At 44.2% G+C, this 18,716-nt stretch overlaps 1 protein-coding gene across 1 annotated transcript; it reads left to right on the top strand.

Annotated features, from left to right (window-relative positions):
- Window positions 1-5,487: 5,487 nt before the first annotated feature.
- LOC308517935 (zinc-alpha-2-glycoprotein-like) lies at window positions 5,488-12,236 on the top strand (the record flags this gene model as incomplete). Its single annotated transcript, XM_081089484.1, has 4 exons — window positions 5,488-5,563; window positions 8,525-8,782; window positions 10,780-11,052; window positions 11,673-12,236. 4 exons carry the CDS (start codon window positions 5,488-5,490, stop codon window positions 11,957-11,959), a joined length of 894 nt encoding a protein of 297 aa, XP_080945610.1. The 3' UTR covers window positions 11,960-12,236.
- Window positions 12,237-18,716: the final 6,480 nt, after the last annotated feature.

Consider the following 18,716-nt stretch of genomic DNA (forward strand, 5'->3'; position numbering starts at 1 on the left):
AAACAAAAAAGGTACAGATACTTGTCGTAGTCTGGAAATTAGCCCTACTTTCAACCCAATGAATGAGTCCGTTACTTTTTTGTGGATGCTGGCAGAAGACAGGAGAGCGAGATGAAGGACTGGTGATTGTGGCACAGCAAGCAGCATGAGCAGCATATTGGCCAGGGTTGTCCTGAACCCCTAACTCCCAGACAGTAACTTCAAAGAATCCAGGTGGATGCTCTACAGGCAGGAGGCTTGCAGTACAATCAAAGAACACTGAGCTTGAGGAATGCATGCTTTTATAGTCAGCTGTCATAAGCCTGGTTAAAATCACACGGGGTTTTGCATACATGACATTTGAATGTGCAGGAACTTCAAGGCCCATGGCTAATTGCCCTTCCCAAAAGCACCCTCCCCAATTTCTTCCTCCACCCTCACCTCCGTGCTCGATCAGCCGGTTGTTCCCTGACTCACGGCAGATTGTTCCTACGGGTGAGGCAGGATTGCCTCAGAACGGCGCTAACATACTGATCGTCGGTGACTCCCATGGATGTGGGATGCAGGAAAGGTTCAAGATTCCAGGCTACAGCAGCCAACTGCCCTGCCCTTCTGTGTGTGTGTTTGGAGGCGTGGGGAGAATCTGTGCAGTGCCCCCATCCAATCTACAGCACCCTAGGGGGTTTTTCACCCCCTGCTTTCCTCACATCCATCACCCAGGATGCCCCCTGTGGTTCTCAGGTCAATCCTGGAGGAAGGGGAGAGCACCAATATTCCTATCTGGCCTTCCAAAGGAATCAGGCAGAGGAACATCCTCACTGGCAGTGATCAAGGCCATAACTCAGTACTCCCTGGCAGGGCATAAGCCATGAAGGATTGACTGCCCTTTTTGTTGCCCCCCATTGGCTCTCCTCTTCCTCAGCCATGATTGGTTGGGAGAGGATGGCCCAGAGCTCCCCCTTTCCTAGGTTCCCTCTGTCTCTTGTGGGTAGCCCTCCCTGCCACGGGAAAGGAGTGTTCTCCTGCCATTGGGCATTGCCGCCAGCCCCCTCACTGGCCCTGGAAAGCTCCAGGTTTTTCATTCGGTACAGGAGCAGAGGGATGGGCCATTTTGTTAGTGGAGTCCCTCAGGCAAGGGGGAGGTGATTTCCTTAGTTGAGGAAATCCCCCTGAAACTATAGTAAAAAGAAAAAGAGATGGTAGGAGCGAACACATAAGAAAATTACTGGCCAGAAGGCCCAACAGTTATGCAATAGAAGTTACACATAGAATGAATTGAGGAGGAATAGACTCATACCAAAGCATATTGTCATGAAATTTCAAAAAACTAGAGAAAAAAATTAAAATTTTACAAGTTTCTGGATAGGACAGAAAAAAAAACCCACACAGGTCGTACACAAGAGTCAGAAATCAGAATGAGGAAACCCTATACACTGCTGGTGGGAATGCAGACTGGTACAGCCAATTATGGAAAACAGTATGGAGTTTCCTCAAAAAATTAAATATGCAACTGCCATTTGACCCAGTGACCCCACTTCTAGAAATATATCCTAAGAAACCAAAAACAGCAATCAGAAATAATGTATGCATCTCTATGTTCATAGCAGCCCAATTTACAATAGCTAAAATTTGGAAACAGCCCAAGTGTCCACCAATAGATGAGTGAATAAAAAAAAAGCTGTGGTACATTTATACCATGGAATACTATGCAGGTGTAAAAAAAGAAGGATCTCTTACCCTTTGAGACAGCATGGAGGGACCTGGAGAATATTATGCTAAGTGAAATAAGCCAGTCAGAGAAAGACAAGTATCACAGGACCTCACTCATATGTGGAATCTAATAAACAAAATAAACTGATGAACAAAATAGACCCAGAGACAGAAGCATGGGACAAACTGTCGAATCTCAGAGGGAAGGTGGGTGGGTGGGAAGAAACCAACCAAAAAACTTGTTTGCATATATACATAACCCATGGACATAGACAATAAGGTGGTGAAGGCCTGTTGTGAGGAGCAGGGATGGGCTAGAAGAAGTCAGTGGGGGGTGAGGGAGGAAGGGACATATGTAATACTTTCAACAATAAAGATGTAAAAAATAATTTAAAAAAAAGAAATCAGAATGGTGCTCTGGCCAGTGTTTTTCAGTGGTTAGAGTGTCAGCCCACGGACCTAAGGGTTGCGAGTTCAATTCCTGGTTAAGGGCATGTATCTGGGTTGCAGGTTTGATCCCTGGCCCTGGTCAGTGTGCATGCAGGAGGCAACCAATCAATGTGTGTCTCTCTCACATCGATGTTTCTTTCTCTCTCTCTCTCCTCCTCCTCCTCCTTCTCCTCCTCCTCCATCCCTACCACTCTTTCTGAAAATCAATGGAAAAACTATCCTCAGGAGAGGATTAACAACAACAAAAATCAGAATGGCTCTAGACATTTCAAATGTACCAATGAAAGCTAGAAGACAACAGAGAGATGCTAAAGAAAATTTAGCAAAGAAAATTATTTATTTATTTATTTATTTATTCCCTTAACCACTAAAGAAAATTATTTCTAACCTAAAATTCTATACCTAGCCAAACTGTCAATCAAATGTGAAGGTATAATAAAGACATTTTCAGATATACAAGCTCTCAAAAATTTTACTTCCAGAAGCTTCTTGATAATGTGTTTTTATCAAAATGAAAAATAAAAATAAGCTAAGAGAAATATATACACATATATATATTCATGCACTGGGGGGTGGGGGGTCCCTTAGCCTGGCCTGCGCCCTCTCGCAGTCCGGGACCCCTCGGGGAATGTCCAAATGCCAGCTTAGGCCCACTCCCCTAGCAGCCCTGAACACCAATCAGAATGGGGGAGCAGAGAGCATCTTGATTAGGTGTCTGAGGCCTGTCTGGAGGAGTGCCCTGAGATGTTCAGAGGGATCACCTACTACCTGAACTGAGTGTTCACAGCTTCTTATGTTCTACTCACCAGCACTGAGCAAGAGAAGGGCCAAAGCACCTTGAGGAAAGGGGATATGAAAGGGTAGGTGACCTCAGAATCCTACTTACCCCACTAAAACTATTCTCAAAGCTCTGGGTTCAGGGCAAGAATGGGCACAGAGAGGGACATTGTCAGCCCACTCCTGAGTATCATGAAAAGGGCCTAAGTTTAATTTATGTTCTTATCTTGAGCTCTCCAGGGAGAAAAAAGAAAGTGTCCTAGATAAGGCACTTGGCCCTTTAATTCTCTCTCACATTAGTATTTTTAATTACATTGTGTTGGGTGGGAAGTATATGGAAATGTTGTCTTTGATATTTAGTACTGGAAGAAAAATAGAAAAACTGAGAAGGAAATAAACCAGCCAGTGGTATTTAAACACACACACACACACACACACACACACACACACACACACACCAACAGCTTAGAACAAATAAAGAAAAACATCACAGGAGAACATTTTCAGATCAATGAAGAAACCAGAAGTCCACATGAATAGCCCAAGGCTAAGGCAGATTACAGTGGGATATCTCACCCCACTTACGAGAAGCGGGCAGACTTGGACCAGAGGGAGGAAACCTCCAAAGACTGGAGTCCTGACAGACTATGGGGGAACAGGAGAGGGCACAGAGTCATTCACGCCCCCATAGAGACTTCCTGGAAGGATTGAGATTTCAGAGAGGGTATAGAAGCCTAACATAGCTTTCCGAAAAGAGGTAGAAAGACTGTTGCTGACCAAGAAGGTATGAGACAGCTGAGAGAGGAGGGTGACAGGACCTGACAGGTATGCAACCTGCATTTAGGACAGAGCCACTTTAGGATAGCATGTTGTTCTATATGGTGGACCCCTTTGCAAACAACCATCAGGCCACAAAAAATGCATGGAAAGACCTGCATTTCCATGTGACTGGCTTCTGCTCTATTCTGTGTTTTGTTTATAATGCATTAAATATCATCTTGAAAGGAATAAATAAATAAATTCTAAAAATTAAGAAAATATAAAATTTGTCTCAGCGAATGAGGAGATGGCACAAAAGACTAAGTACTGGTGATCTAGGGGTAGGGTATGCAGAGAATATAGGCTGTAAAGGAAAAGACACAATAATAAAATGTGTCTCATTCCCTGGAAGACATTGGGTGTTCTTTGGGTGGGGGTCGTCTAGAATCTGACTCCAACCTCCCTTTTGAATATATCACTCCATCTGCCATAGCCTCGCTCTCCTTCCTGAACTCCATTTCCACCAAATGGCTTCAGTGACTCTCAGATAGACCTGGCCATACCTTTTGGTCCCTGCTCATTTATCGATTGATCTATTTGTGTGTTTATTTGTTGTCTTCTTTCTGCCAGGAATGGGGCTTAGTACTGGGGACAGAGAAATGAACAGAACACACATCCCTGTCCTCGTAAAATTTGCCCCCTGCTGCCAACAGAGATTCTTTCCCTGTTGGGTATTTCCCTCGTCCAACGTCTCTCGGGAAGCCTTTCCCGAATGCCATTCCACACTTAACTTCCTCCTCTGATGAAGCTCTTGTCGCCCATCCTTAGTAGCAATTGTGTAAGATTTGCAGGAATGTCTGGGTCACACTTGGCTATTAGACTTTTCAGACTTTTGTAATTAAGTTATGAAAACTTATTTTTTGTTTTTAGCTTTAAATCATTAGGCACTGTTCATTTTTTGTCTGTTTCATCTTTAAAACTAGAAAAGCCAAAAGATCCTCTCTGCACTATCATAGCTATCACCTGATTTTCAGACTGTGCTTTGAGTCAATACTTTCTGCTTTTGAGTTCATTACACTTTTTTTTAAGCTTCCCAGCTCTATGGACTCAATCATCACACCTTGCCTTTGCATTTCTCAAGCTGTTTGGCATCTAATATTTTGCCTTCACTGAGCATTTTATTCCGGTTGACCGTAAGAGGTGACTCAGTTGGCTGTTTGACCCTCCACTCCTTGTAATAGCCTGCAGGACCCTGCCTTTAACCCCAATTTGGCCCCATAACCAAGCCTGGTTCCCCTTCCTCCATTTCCCTGAGTGACTGTTGCTTAAAAAGAATCCTTTTCCAATTTCGGTAACAGTCACATCATTAGTTACTAAAACAGATCCCGATTCTGACTTTAAGCAGAAAATACATTTATTTACCAGTGAGTTCTTGAAATCAATGGAGAAACTAAGACTTAGGCAGGAGAAGCACAAACCAAATAGCACCATGGGACTAGTCCTGTAATCACATGCTGCTGCCAAGAGGGCCACGGTGTGGACCCATGTCAAAGTCCTAGTCCCAGACCGCCCGGCTCAGCTCCACATGGGCAGACCGTCTGTATTCACTGAGGAAAACACACCCAGCCTGGCCTGTGCATCCTGCTTCCTCATCGTCAGCTGAGGAGCCCAGCCTGGCACGCTCACTGGCCTGTGCATTTACCTCACCTGGGCAGGGCTCCAAGCCAAGCTGTTCCCAAAACTATATCTAGCCGTCTCTCCAGGTAGTCTGCACCAGGACCTGGGAAGTCCAGTACCTTCCACTCAGACACGATGAGCACAATGGTGCCTGTGCTGCTGTCCCTGCTGCTTGTTGTGGGTCCTGCAGTCGCCCAGGACACTCAAAACAGTGAGTTGGGAACCAGGGGCTGGGTATGGAGAAGAATGCAGGGGAGGGAATGTGTGAGACAGATGGGCTGGGAGAGGGCCCCAGATGAAGCCGGGATTCCCAGTGTACAGTAGGAATGGGTGTTCGAGGCTGTCAGCTACCTCAGCTCACACACTTCCAGAAGCATTTAGGGAGCCTCTGGACTCATGCTAAGTAAGGCCTTAAATAATTAGAATCTAAAATTCTTAGTAGGCAAATGAACAAAACTGAGACCCAGACAAGTGAAGTGACCTGTCCTGGGTCATACAGCCAGGACAGAGCAGGGACCACACCGGTGCAACTTTTTGTTCCTCCCTCCTTCCAATGGCTGGATGTATCTGTCTGACTCTCAAGGAGAAAGATAACAACTCCAAAGAGCACTTGTAAAGGGATATTAACTGGAGGATACTTCTGGAAACAAGCCCATTCCTTCCCCGCATAGTTAGACACTTGGACAGTGGGCCTGGAAGGCTGGCGACCAGGAAAGAAGCCAGCTGGAGGTTGGGCAGAGTCCATTTTAGGACAGAGTCCTGAGGCTTTTTTTCAGGATGAAGAAATGGAAGCTAAACTGTGGAAGTTAGAATTTTTACATTTACAAACTGTCAGAATATGTGTTTTATAACTATTGATTATATTTACATTGTTAATAACATCCGACATCAAAATCCAGTTTAGATTTAGTGTTCTCCAGAGAAACAGAATGAATGGCATGTATATGCACAGAAAGAAACATTTATTTTAAGGATATGGCCCACACCATGGCGGGGGCTGAGAAGTCCAAAATCGGCAGGGTTGCTCTGCACACTGGAGACCCAGAGAAGACATGATGTTGCAGTCTTGGGTCCAGAGGCAATCTGGAGGCAGAGTGCCTTCTTCCTTTGGAGACCTCAGCCTCTTCTCCTGTGGCCTTCAGCTGGTTGGAGGAGGCCCACCCACATTATGTGCAGTAATCTTTACTCAACATCTACTGAGTAAAATGGCAATCACGTTTAGAAACTAATGAGTGAGAATAACTCTCAAATGTTTCCCCACTCACACTTTTTATCTCTTCTTTTCTTCTTTCCCCTTGGTACTTTTTACATTTGAATTTTTCTCATTCTTCATCTCCTTTTACCCCTAATTTTAACAAGCTTTCCATGTTTTTTTACCTAACCTACGCTCTTTGTTCCCCCTGGATACTTTTCCTTATTTTGAAACTCTTTCAGCATGCCCACTGCTTTTCACATTTCCTATACCAAAAGCATCTTTTCAATGTTTTCTAAGTTTAAGTTTGTGAAAAGGAGAGTTGAGGCCCAGTTTTGGTATCACTGAGCCTAGTTCATGTCCTCTATGTCCTACAACTGTCCCTTCTTTCCCATCCATCCCCCTCCCTTCACCTTCCTGTTAGTCATATCTGTTTCTTCATAGCATCCTCCACCCTTCCTTACCTTATCCTTTTCCTTACCCCAACTTTAAAAAAAGAAAAGAATAACTTAAGTACTGGAACTAGAAATCTGGAATATGACCTCTAACATTAGTAACACCCATCTATATATGTAAAAGCCTAAGCGACCGTCCAACCGATAGCTATGATGTGCAATGACCACCAGGGGGCAGGCGCTCTTACCAGTAGCTATGACACACACTGACCACCAGGGGCAGGCACTCAACACAGGAGCTGCCAAGCTGTGGTGACTTGGCAGCTGTGGTTCTTGGGTGATGCACCCGGAACCAGAGAAGAGGGAGCCCAATTCCAGGATGCGTCACCCAAGAACTGCCCACTTGCAATCTGGGACCCCTTGGGAGGATGTTAGAGATCCAACTTTAGTCTGATCCCTGCAGGCCAGGTGGAGGGACCCCACAGGTGCATGAATCCGTGCACCAGGCCTCTAGTAAGAGTTATATTAGGAATCCATTTTGAAATTTATTATAAAAATATCCCAACCCTCTACCACTCCCTGACTCACACAAAAACACAGGGACAGCCCTGGCATTTCTGAGTTCCATCCTGTTCTTAGCTTATGCTGATCCATTCTAGGTCATTTCCTGCGGTTACTAATTAATTCTTCTTCCTACACTTTCTAATTATAGTGTTTGTTAGGTTCAACTAGGTTATGCTCCAATAACAAAGACAGTTTTTAGTAGCATAACTCAGCAGATGTTTATTTTTTTGCTCCTGTAAACATGAAAACAGAACAGACGATATTCCTGTCTTCCATGGGGTGATTCAAGGATCCAGGTAGTTCCCATGTTGGGACTCTTCTATTTTATCCTGTGGTCTCCACAATCATCACCTAAATAAAAGAGAGACAGAGGGTTCAAATCAGCTCATAGGGCCTCCGACCAGAAGAAAGAAATCACTTCCACCCACATTTCCTTTTGACAGAACTCAGTCGTGGTCCCAATCTACACTAATAAAAGAGAAACATGCAAATTGGTGTCACTCCACTACACCTACCAGCCAATAGGATGAGTATGCAAGTTAACCCAACAAAGATGGTAGTTAATTTGCATACGTAGGCGCGGAGCGAAGACTGAAGGCTCCAGCCGGACTGAAGACTGAAGAGGCTTGGCTTCTCCACTGCAGCCGGACCAAAGGCCTGGGTCCTGGGTGCCGGAGGAAAATTGGTGCCGGCAGCCAGGTGAAGGAAGGCCTATTACGCGAATCTTCGTGCAACGGGCTTCTAGTATACCTATAAAAAGGCTAAGAAATACCATCTTTTGATGTGCCAAGAGAGAATACAATGTAGTAAAACACAAAACGGTCTCTGAAGTATCATCCCCAGAACAGAACTAAAGCCCATTCTTTCAAGTGAGCATCCAATAGTGCACGGGTGGCAGCAGGTGGAGAGAGCTGGGGCGGAAGAAGCCCAGTGATCAGGTCTCCCTTCCTGGCCCTCTGCTGCCCACACTGGGACTCCCCTGCATGAATCCCACAGCTCACTCTTTTCTCTCCTTTTGCAGGGCCTTATTCTCTGACCTACCACTCCAATGGGGTATCCAAGCCCAAGGAGGGCTTCCCCAGTTTTCAGGCAACTGGCTACCTCAACGACCAGGCCTTCTTCCACTACGATAGTGAAACTGAAAAAGCTGAACCCCTGGGCCCATGGAAACAAGTGGAAGGAATGGAGGACTGGGAGGAACTAAGTAAATTTCAAAAGGCCAGGGGGGACTTCTTCCTGAAGAACCTGAAAGACATCATGGGCTACTACAAGGACACAGGTCAGTGGACTATGGACTGCTGGGGTGGAAGGTCTTAGCTCAAGAGGCAGTCCTGCAATTTTGAATGGAAAGGGGTCTGCAGGCTAGAAATGCTCCCCATGCCAAAGAAAAAGTCAGAAGCACACTGAGAGATTTACAGACATTTCTTCATCTCTCCCCGCCCCTACCCCCCCCCAACACATCACAGCTGCTTTTCCTCCTTCCCCATCACTTCCCCCATCCTCGCTCCCAGGCCTCAACTCTCACACCAAGTGCTGTCAGTGTCAGCCCTTGTGGGCACATCTGTCCTCTCAGCTCCACACCCCTACCCATCTGAGGTGGATCCCACTTTACAAGGCATCAGACTCACCCCCACCCAGGGATGTTGGGTGGGGAGTGAGCTAACCTTGGGTCATTCTGATCAGGGTTCAGGTTCTAGCTCTGCCAGTCACTAGCTGTTTCACAGTGAACATGTTCTTAATTATCTGGTCTGGATCTGCCAAAACTGGAGCACTGAGTCCTGCCTCCAAGAGATTTTGTGAAAATGATCTAGGTAAATTCCGTGAAAGCTAGGACATAGCCTGTCTTGATATCCCCAGGAGCCCCTTAACCTAAGACAGACAATGAAGATGCTGAGTGATTGGAAGAAAGTACCTAGTGCAAACCATGGCTCATACTAGCTGCTCAGAAAGGACTGAATTTAAAACCACAAACTGTTAGGGTTCCATAAAATCATAAAGACCCTCCTGTCCATAGGAGGAGACTGGTGGGTGGGGTCACCAGGTCTTATGGTGTGAGGAGTCATGCAAGGTGGAGCTCAGAGACTAGTTCTCCCATCTCCCAACCCAGCTTTCTTTCTCCCAAACCATGCTGCCTACCCCACAAGCCAGCCAACCACAGGCCTGATGAACTGGTGATTTTAAATTATTATAGGGCTGGTGTCAAAAGATGGGTTTCTGAGTATTAAAAAACAAACAAACAAGAAGCTACAAAAGAAGGCAAAAGTTACTAAATCTGAAGGATGTAGTTTGGAAGTCCTAGTGAGAAAACAGCCTGAACTGTGCTCAAAAATAGGAGTGGGTAAGGCACAGGTGCCTGGGAAAGAAACTAAAACAAAGTTTGATTGGCTGGAATGGAAAATGGATGTGAGCAATCATGATATGAAAATAGGTATTAGAAAATAATGAGGCCTAACATTTATTGAGCTCTATGTGCTATGCTAGGCACATGTATTGACACATGCAATGATCAAGATAACCCTCTAACATAGTTCCATTGCCATCTTAGAAATGATAAAATTGAAGCAAAACAGGTTATTTGCTGAAATTTACACAACAAGTCAGGTGAGGGTGGACATGGGTCTGGGATTAGAGCCCAGATAGCTTGAGATCAGAGCCAGTGCCAATAGCACTAGTCAGTATTGGATAAACACCTACTTTTATAATAGAAATAAAGTGACTCTTCCCCCCTTTCCTAAGGCCAATTTCCAGTTGGGAAGGGAGGCCATGTTAAAGATCTGTAATGAAAATATCAGACACCAGAATAGAGGGAAGAACTGATCAACTTCTGTGGACTCACCTGGAGACATCAAACTTCATGTAGACGGGAAAAGAGGATAGATTGCACAATCTATTTTTAACCACAAGTAATTTCTATTTAACTTGAAAATGAACTTCTGTGCTCGTGTCAGGTTCCTAAGACCTCACAGTATATTAAATGTTCATTCAAAAAGGTGCTTCATGGGACTAGAAGATCTATTCACAGCCTGTAGCAATCCGAAATTCCCTGATTGGGAAGAACGTATCTCATCTCAGATTGGCCTAAAACACCAAAGCAAACTAAGTTTCCCTCTCTCTGCCTGCTCTATGTCTGGCTAATAACCCATTTGCCAAAATAAAGGGGTTGCATCTTTAGATTTCAAAACCCTTTCTTCCTCATTGCAAACTGTGCAAGAGTAAGTTATTAAGACAGAGTTGATGCCAGGCTGACTGATTTCTGGGGGATCGGGTTGCCTGCAGGGAATCACACCATGCAGGAAAAGTATGGCTGCAAGCTTCAGAATAACAACTACTGTGGGGCATTCTGGACGGTTGCTTATGATGGACGGGACTACATCAAGTTCGACACAGAAATCCCAGCCTGGATCCCCCTGCAACCAGAAGCTGTGAACACGAAGGTGAAATGGGAGACAGAAGGCTCTGTGCAGCGGACCAAGGCCTCACTGGAAGAAGAGTGCACCGGGAAGCTGCAAAAGTACCTGCAATTCAGCAGGCCCTTCCTGGACCGTCAAGGTACCTACTGCTCCCTCTGTCCTCCTCCCCGCACTGAGCTGAGAAAAACCAAGGTGACTCCAGGCTGGGACCTCAGGGGAACATTTCAGGCAAATCCTGTAGTCATTTCTCTCTGTGATATGCCTCCTGGCTTGGCTGTGGGGAGAAGGCAGGTGTGTAAAATGTCTGCCCAGGAAGGATGAAGATGAGTAAGTGAGAGCAGGATTGATTGACACAAGCTGAGACTTTGGTTTAAGAATTAATCAGAAAGAAGTTCTTAAGCAGCAGACAGACTGGGGGAGGCAGGAGCCACAAAGCCCACTGGAAGGTTTGTGGGGGAGGGCGGGAGAGAGAGAAACCAAAAACATAAAAACACGGGGCATTGGCATTTCTTGCCACCAGAAGTCAATCCACAGTGGGTGGGCAGTGTGCTGGGAGGCAAGGAAGTAGCCACAGACATTCCTTTATCCAACAGGGAAGCCTCATGGAAAGCCTCAGCTTCCCTGATCTTCTGGAAGTTTCCTGGGGAGGCAGGTGGAAAACTGAGAGCTCTGCTCATCCCTGACTCCAGGGGTGGGAGAGACATGAACAGGGAAATGTCTCCTTCAGACCCTCAAACTCTGTGCTGTGTCTCTCCACAGACGCTCCCTCTGTGTCAATCACCAGCCATGTGGACCCAGGAAACATCAGGACCCTCAAGTGCGTGGCCGACAACTTCTACCCAAAACCCATCAGTCTGTACTGGACTCAGGCAGACAGTGTAGTGGAGGCTGAGTCATGGGGAGAGGGTCCTCTCAGTGAAAATGGCACTTACCAGTCCTGGGTGGTGGTGAAAATCCCCTCTCTGTCCAGAGGCCCTTACTCCTGCCACGTGCAGCACAGCAGCCTGGCCCAGCCCCTCACTGTCACATGGAATAAGAGTCAGTAACCAGGGGCTAAGCATCTCGGGGTCCGGAGACTAGTAGGCACCCTTTCATCGGGACATGAGAGATGAGCTCTAGAATGACAGTCATCGCCATCAGCAAGGCCCAAGAGGAACAGTGAAGGGGACGGAGAGGTGGTGAATTTGGAGACACAAAGCTTGAATGCTGAGCACTGAGCTGACTCACTGCTATTCCCTCTCTGAACCCATTATCTATTCTGTGGAATCTAATCACACTAAACAACTAGCCTATAGGAAAAATAAATCTGATTATTGTATTGCTAAAATCTGTAGCGATGTCAGCAGAGATTATTATTCATCCTGCCCCCAAGCATTTGAATCATCTGAAATTCTTGGCATCCACTGAAAACAATATGTTCTGGCCATCTTTTTGTTTGTTTGTTTTGTTGATCCTCACCTGAGGATATTTTTTCCATTGACTTTTAGAGAAGGTGGAAGGGAGGGAGGGAGAGAGGGAGGGATGGAGGGAGGGAGGGGAAGAGAGAGGGGGAAGCATCAATATGAGAGAGAGACATATGATTGGTTGCCTCCCACATGCCCCAACTGTGCCAGGGATTGAACCTGCAACCCAGGCAGGTGCCTTTGACCAGGAATCCAATGTGTGACCCTTCAATGCATGGAACAACACTCAACCACTGAGCTATACCAGCCAGGGCTATACTGGCCAGCTATACTGGAGACCTGGGGCCTCCACTGTAGCATGGTATGACCACCTTGTACCTTGAGTATTGTTCAGGTGCCCACTGCTGATGTCCCCTCTGGTCATGAGGTCATAGAACACTGCAAATTCTTTAATTCAATCCGAAACATCTTCTGTACCTCAGTTTCCCCCACACTTACTTGCCACCTGTGAGACACTATCCTCCACTCCAGCCACTCTGCCTCTCCTACACTATGTTGGCTTTAGGGCCATGTCACCAGAACCCAGATTCAGCTGCCTGCTACCACATAAGCCAAACTCCTGAGACAGATGCTGTTGAAATTGGAAAGTGATTTATTCAAGTGCTGGACACCTGAGAAGATGGGGGATTCTTGTTGCAAAGCCAATCTCAACATCTCAGTGCAGGCAGAAGTTTTTTTGTTGTTTATTTTTTTTAATAAATCTTTATTGTTCAGGTTATTACAGTTGTTCTTCCTTTTCCCCCCATAGCTCCCCTCCACCTGGTTCCCCATCCCACCCCCTGCCCTTACACACACACCCTGCACTGTCCTCATCCATAGGTGTACAATTTTTGTTCAGTCTTTTCCCGCACCCCCCACACTCCCTTCCCCCTGAGAATTGTCAGTCCACTCCCTTTCTATGCCCCTGATTCGATTCTATTCACCAGTTTATTCTGTTCATCGGATTTTTTATTCACTTGATTTTTATTTTTTTTAAAATATATTTTATTTATTTTTACAGAGAGAAAGGGAGAGGGATAGAGAGTTAGAAACATCGATGAGATTGGAGAGAAAATGGCGGAGGTTTAGACAGACGTGTCGGTGCCTTGTCCCGGAGCAGATAAGGGCGGGCAGCTGAAATGGGTAGCATACAGCCCGAATAAGCAGAGGAGATTCAGCTGAGACAGTCTGCAGCCAGGAAAGACAGAGAAATCCTAGATAAAGGGAACGGTTAGAGGCTGAGGCTGAAACCTCTCCAGGTGCGCCGGCACAGCCGCAGAGACCGTGCCATCTTGGGTGACTGTCGCCGGCATCCAGAGACCAGCTACTAACCCGGCAACAACGGCTCTCAAGCAGCGCGACTACGTGAACTCAGAGGAACTCGGCTTCTCCCCACAGAAAGCAGATCCAAGCAACAGCGGCCTCCTGATCTCCACACGCTCTGTCTGAGGAACAGCTGCTGTGGGTGAAGCCTCCCTCCACCAGCCAGAAGAGCCACAACAGCTGTGAACAGCACCCATCAGAAGACCCGCTAACAACAGAGGAGCAGCTGCTACCACAACCGCCCAAGGAGCAACCACAGCCCGAGGAGCCACTGCCACCTAGGGAGCAGCCACTGAACGACTCAATATCTATATACGTCAGTGAGATCAAACATGGGTAGACAAAGAAATCCCCAAAGGAAAGAAAAGGAGGACTCACCAGAAAAGCAGCTAAGTGATACAGAGGCATACAACATGACAGAAAAAGAATTCAGAATAAGGGTCCTAGAGTGCATACACCGGATGGAGGAAAAAATCGACAACTTATCCAAGAAGCAAGAAGAAACAGATGAAAAAATCGACAACTTAACTAAGACCCAAGAAGAAATGAAGTGCGATATAGCTGCAATAAAGAACACCATTGAAAGTATCAACAGTAGACTAGGAGAAGCGGAAGACCGAATTAGTGAATTAGAAGACAGGGAAGCAAAACACACCCAAACTGTACTTCAGTTGGAGAAAAAAATTAAAAGACAGGAGGAGAGCCTAAGGGAGCTTTGGGACAACATGAAACGAAACAACATACGAATAATAGGGGTGCCAGAACAACAGAAAGAGGAACAAGGATTAGAAAACCTATTGGAAGAAATAATATCAGAAAACTTCCCTGAGGTGGGGAAGAAAAAAGTCACACAAGCCCAGAGAGTCCCAAGCAAGGTGAACCCGAAAAGACCCACACCAAGACACATCATAATTACCATGGCAAATGTTCAGGACAAAGAGAGAATCTTACAGGCTGCAAGAGAGAGACGGAAAGTTACATACAAGGGATCTCCCATTAGATTATCAAATGATTTCTCAACAGAAACACATCAGGCCAGAAAAGAATGGACGGAAATTTACAAAGTGATGCAAAGCAAAGGACTGAATCCAAGAATACTCTATCCAGCAAGGCTATCATTCAAACTTGAAGGGGAAATAAGAAGCTTCACAGACAAAAAAAGGCTAAGGGAGTTTATCACCACCAAGCCAGCAATGCAAGAAATGCTAAAGGGACTGGTGTAAAAAGAAGAAATAAAAATCCCAGAAAGAAAACAGCCACACACACAAAAAAAGAAATGGCTACAAACAAGTACCTTTCAATAATAACTTTAAATGTAAACGGGCTAAATGCTCCAACCAAAAGATATCGAGTGGCTGAATGGATAAAAAGTCATGACCCATACATTTGCTGTCTACAAGAGACCCACCTCATTAGAAAGGACTCACACAGACTGAAAGTGAAGGGATGGAAAACTATCTTTCAGGCTAATGGAAAAGAAAAGAAAGCTGGGGTAGCAATACTTATATCGGACAAAATAGACCTCAAAGTGAAGGCCATAACAAGAGATACGGAAGGCCACTTCATAATACTAAAAGGATCAATACAACAAGAAGATATAACCCTGATAAACATATATGCACCCAATGCAGGAGCACCCAAATACATAAAAAATCTTCTGGAAGATATCAAAGGAGAGATCGACAACAATTCAATCATAGTAGGGGACTTTAATACACCACTGTCATCACTGGATAAGTCCTCTAGACAAACAAACAGCAAAGATACAGCAATACTAAATGACTCACTAGATCAGATGGACTTAATAGACATCTTCAGAACACTTCACCCCAGTGCCACGGAATATACATTCTACTCAAGTGCTCATGACACATATTCAAAAATAGACCATATATTGGGTCACAAGCAAAGTATCCCCAAATTCAAGAAGATTGAAATCATAAAAAGCGTCTTCGCAGACCACGATGGCATAATATTAGAAATAAACTGCAATAAAAACAACCCAAAATACTCAAACACCTGGAAGCTGAATAGCATGCTATTAAATATTGATTGGGTTACCAATGAAATCAAAGAAGAAATTAAGAACATCCTGGAAACTAATGACAATGAAAACACAACAATCCAAAACCTATGGGACACAATGAAAGCAGTCCTGAGAGGGAAGTTTATAGCTCTACAGGCCTATCTCAAAAAACAAGAAAAAATGGTAGTAAATCAGCTAACTCTACAACTCAAAGAATTAGAAAGAGAGCAACAAGAAAACCCCAGAGTGAGCAGAAGGAAGGAGATAATAAAGATTAGAGCAGAAATAAATAACATAGAGACCAAAAAAATAATACAGAAAATCAATGAAACCAAGAGCTGGTTCTTCGAAAGGATAAACAAGATTGACAAACCTCTAGCCAGACTCACCAAGAAGCAAAGAGAGAGGACCCAAATAAACAAAATCAGAAATGAAAGAGGTGAAATAACAACAGACCCCACAGAAATACAAATGATTGTTAAAAAATACTATGGACAGCTCTACTCCAACAAACTAGACAACCTGGAGGAAATGGACAAATTCCTAGAAAAATACAACATTCCAAAACTCAATCAGGAAGAATCTAAAAATCTCAACAGGCCAATAACTATGGAAGAAATTGAAGCAGTCATCAAAAAGCTTCCAGCAAACAAAAGCCCAGGACCAGACGGCTTCACAGGGGAGTTTTACCAAACATTCAAGGAAGAACTAAAACCTATCCTCCTCAGACTACTACAAAAAATTCAAGAGGAAGGAACACTTCCAAGCTCATTCTATGAAGCCAGCATCACCCTAATACCAAAACCAGGTAAAGACAACACAATGAAAGAGAATTACAGGCCAATATCCCTCATGAACATAGATGCCAAAATCCTCAACAAAATCTTAGCAAATCGGATCCAGCAGTACATCAGAAAGATCATACACCATGACCAAGTAGGATTTATCCCAGGGATGCAAGGATGGTACAATATCCGCAAATCAATAAACGTGATACATCACATAAACAAATTGAAAGAAAAAAACCACATGGTCATATCAATTGATGCAGAAAAAGCATTTGACAAAATTCAACACCCATTTTTGATAAAAACTCTCAGCAAGGTGGGAGTAGGAGGATCATACCTCAACATAATAAAAGCCATATATGACAGGCCCACAGCCAACATCATTCTCAATGGACAAAAACTTACACCATTTCCCCTAAGAACAGGAACAAGACAGGGATGCCCCCTCTCACCACTCCTGTTCAACATAGTACTGGAAGTGTTAGCCATTGCAATTCGGCAAGAAGAAGAAATAAAAGGCATCCAAATTGGAAAAGAGGAAGTAAAACTGTCCTTATTTGCAGACGACATGATATTATACATACAAAACCCTAGAGACTCCATCAAAAAGCTACTAGACTTAATACATGAATTTGGCAATGTAGCAGGATACAAAATTAACCCCAAGAAATCTGAGGCATTTCTATACACCAATAGTGAACTTTCAGAAAGAGAGATTATAAAAACAATCCCGTTTACCATCGCACCAAAAAAACTAAGCTACCTAGGAATAATCTTAACTAAAGAGGTAAAAGACCTCTACTCAGAAAACTACAGGACGTTGAAAAAAGATATAGAGGAAGACATAAACAGATGGAAGAACATACCGTGTTCATGGATTGGTAGAATCAACATCATTAAAATGTCCATACTACCCAAAGCAATCTATAAATTCAATGCACTTCCCATTAAAATACCAACGGCATACTTCAGAGATCTAGAACGAACTCTCCAAAAATTCATCTGGAATAAAAAAAGACCCCGAATAGCTGCAGCAATCCTGAAAAAGAACAAAGTAGGTGGGATCTCAATACCAGATATCAAGTTGTATTACAAAGCCACTGTTCTCAAAACTGCCTGGTACTGGCACAAGAATAGGCATATAGATCAATGGAATAGAATAGAGAGCCCAGAAATCGGCCCGAACCAATATGCTCAATTAATATTTGACAAAGGAGGCAAGAACATACAATGGAGCCAAGATAGTCTCTTCAATAAATGGTGTTGGGAAAATTGGACAGATATATGCAAGAATATGAAACTAGACCACCAACTTACACCATACACAAAAATAAACTCAAAATGGATAAAGGACTTAAATGTACGACAGGAAACCATAAAAATTCTAGAAGAATCCAAAGGCAACAAAATCTCAGACATATGCCGAAGCAATTTCTTCACTGATACAGCTCCTAGGGCACTTGAAACTAAAGAGAAAATGAACAAATGGGACTACATCAAAATAAAAAGCTTCTGCACAGCAAAAGAAACCATCAACAAAACAACGAGAAAACCCACTGTGTGGGAAAACATATTTGCCAATGTCATATCTGATAAGGGCCTAATCTCCAAAATCTATAGGGAACTCATACAACTTAACAAAAGGAAGATAAACAATCCAATCAAAAAATGGGCAAAGGACCTAAATAGACACCTTTCAAAAGAGGACATTCAGAAAGCCAAGAGACATATGAAAACATGCTCAAAGTCACTAATCATCCGAGAGATGCAAATCAAAACAACAATGAGGTACCATCTCACACCTGTCAGACTGGCTATCATCAACAAATCAGCAAACGACAAGTGCTGGAGAGGATGTGGAGAAAAAGGAACACTTGTGCACTGCTGGTGGGAATGCAGACTGGTGCAGCCACTATGGAAGACAGTATGGAGTTTCCTTAAAAAACTGAAAATGGAACTCCCATTTGACCCTGTGATCCCACTTCTAGGAATATATCCCAAGAAACCAGAAACACCAATCAGAAAAGATATATGCACCCCTATGTTCATAGCAGCACAATTCACCATAGCTAAGATTTGGAAACAGCCTAAGTGCCCATCAGTAGATGAATGGATTAGAAAACTGTGGTACATCTACACGATGGAATACTATGCTGCTCTAAAAAGGAAGGAACTCTTACCATTTGCAACGTCATGGATGGAACTGGAGAGCATTATGCTAAGT

Source organism: Myotis nattereri (genome assembly GCF_964212035.1).
Source record: "Myotis nattereri genome assembly, chromosome: 4".
Taxonomy (NCBI): domain Eukaryota; kingdom Metazoa; phylum Chordata; class Mammalia; order Chiroptera; family Vespertilionidae; genus Myotis; species Myotis nattereri.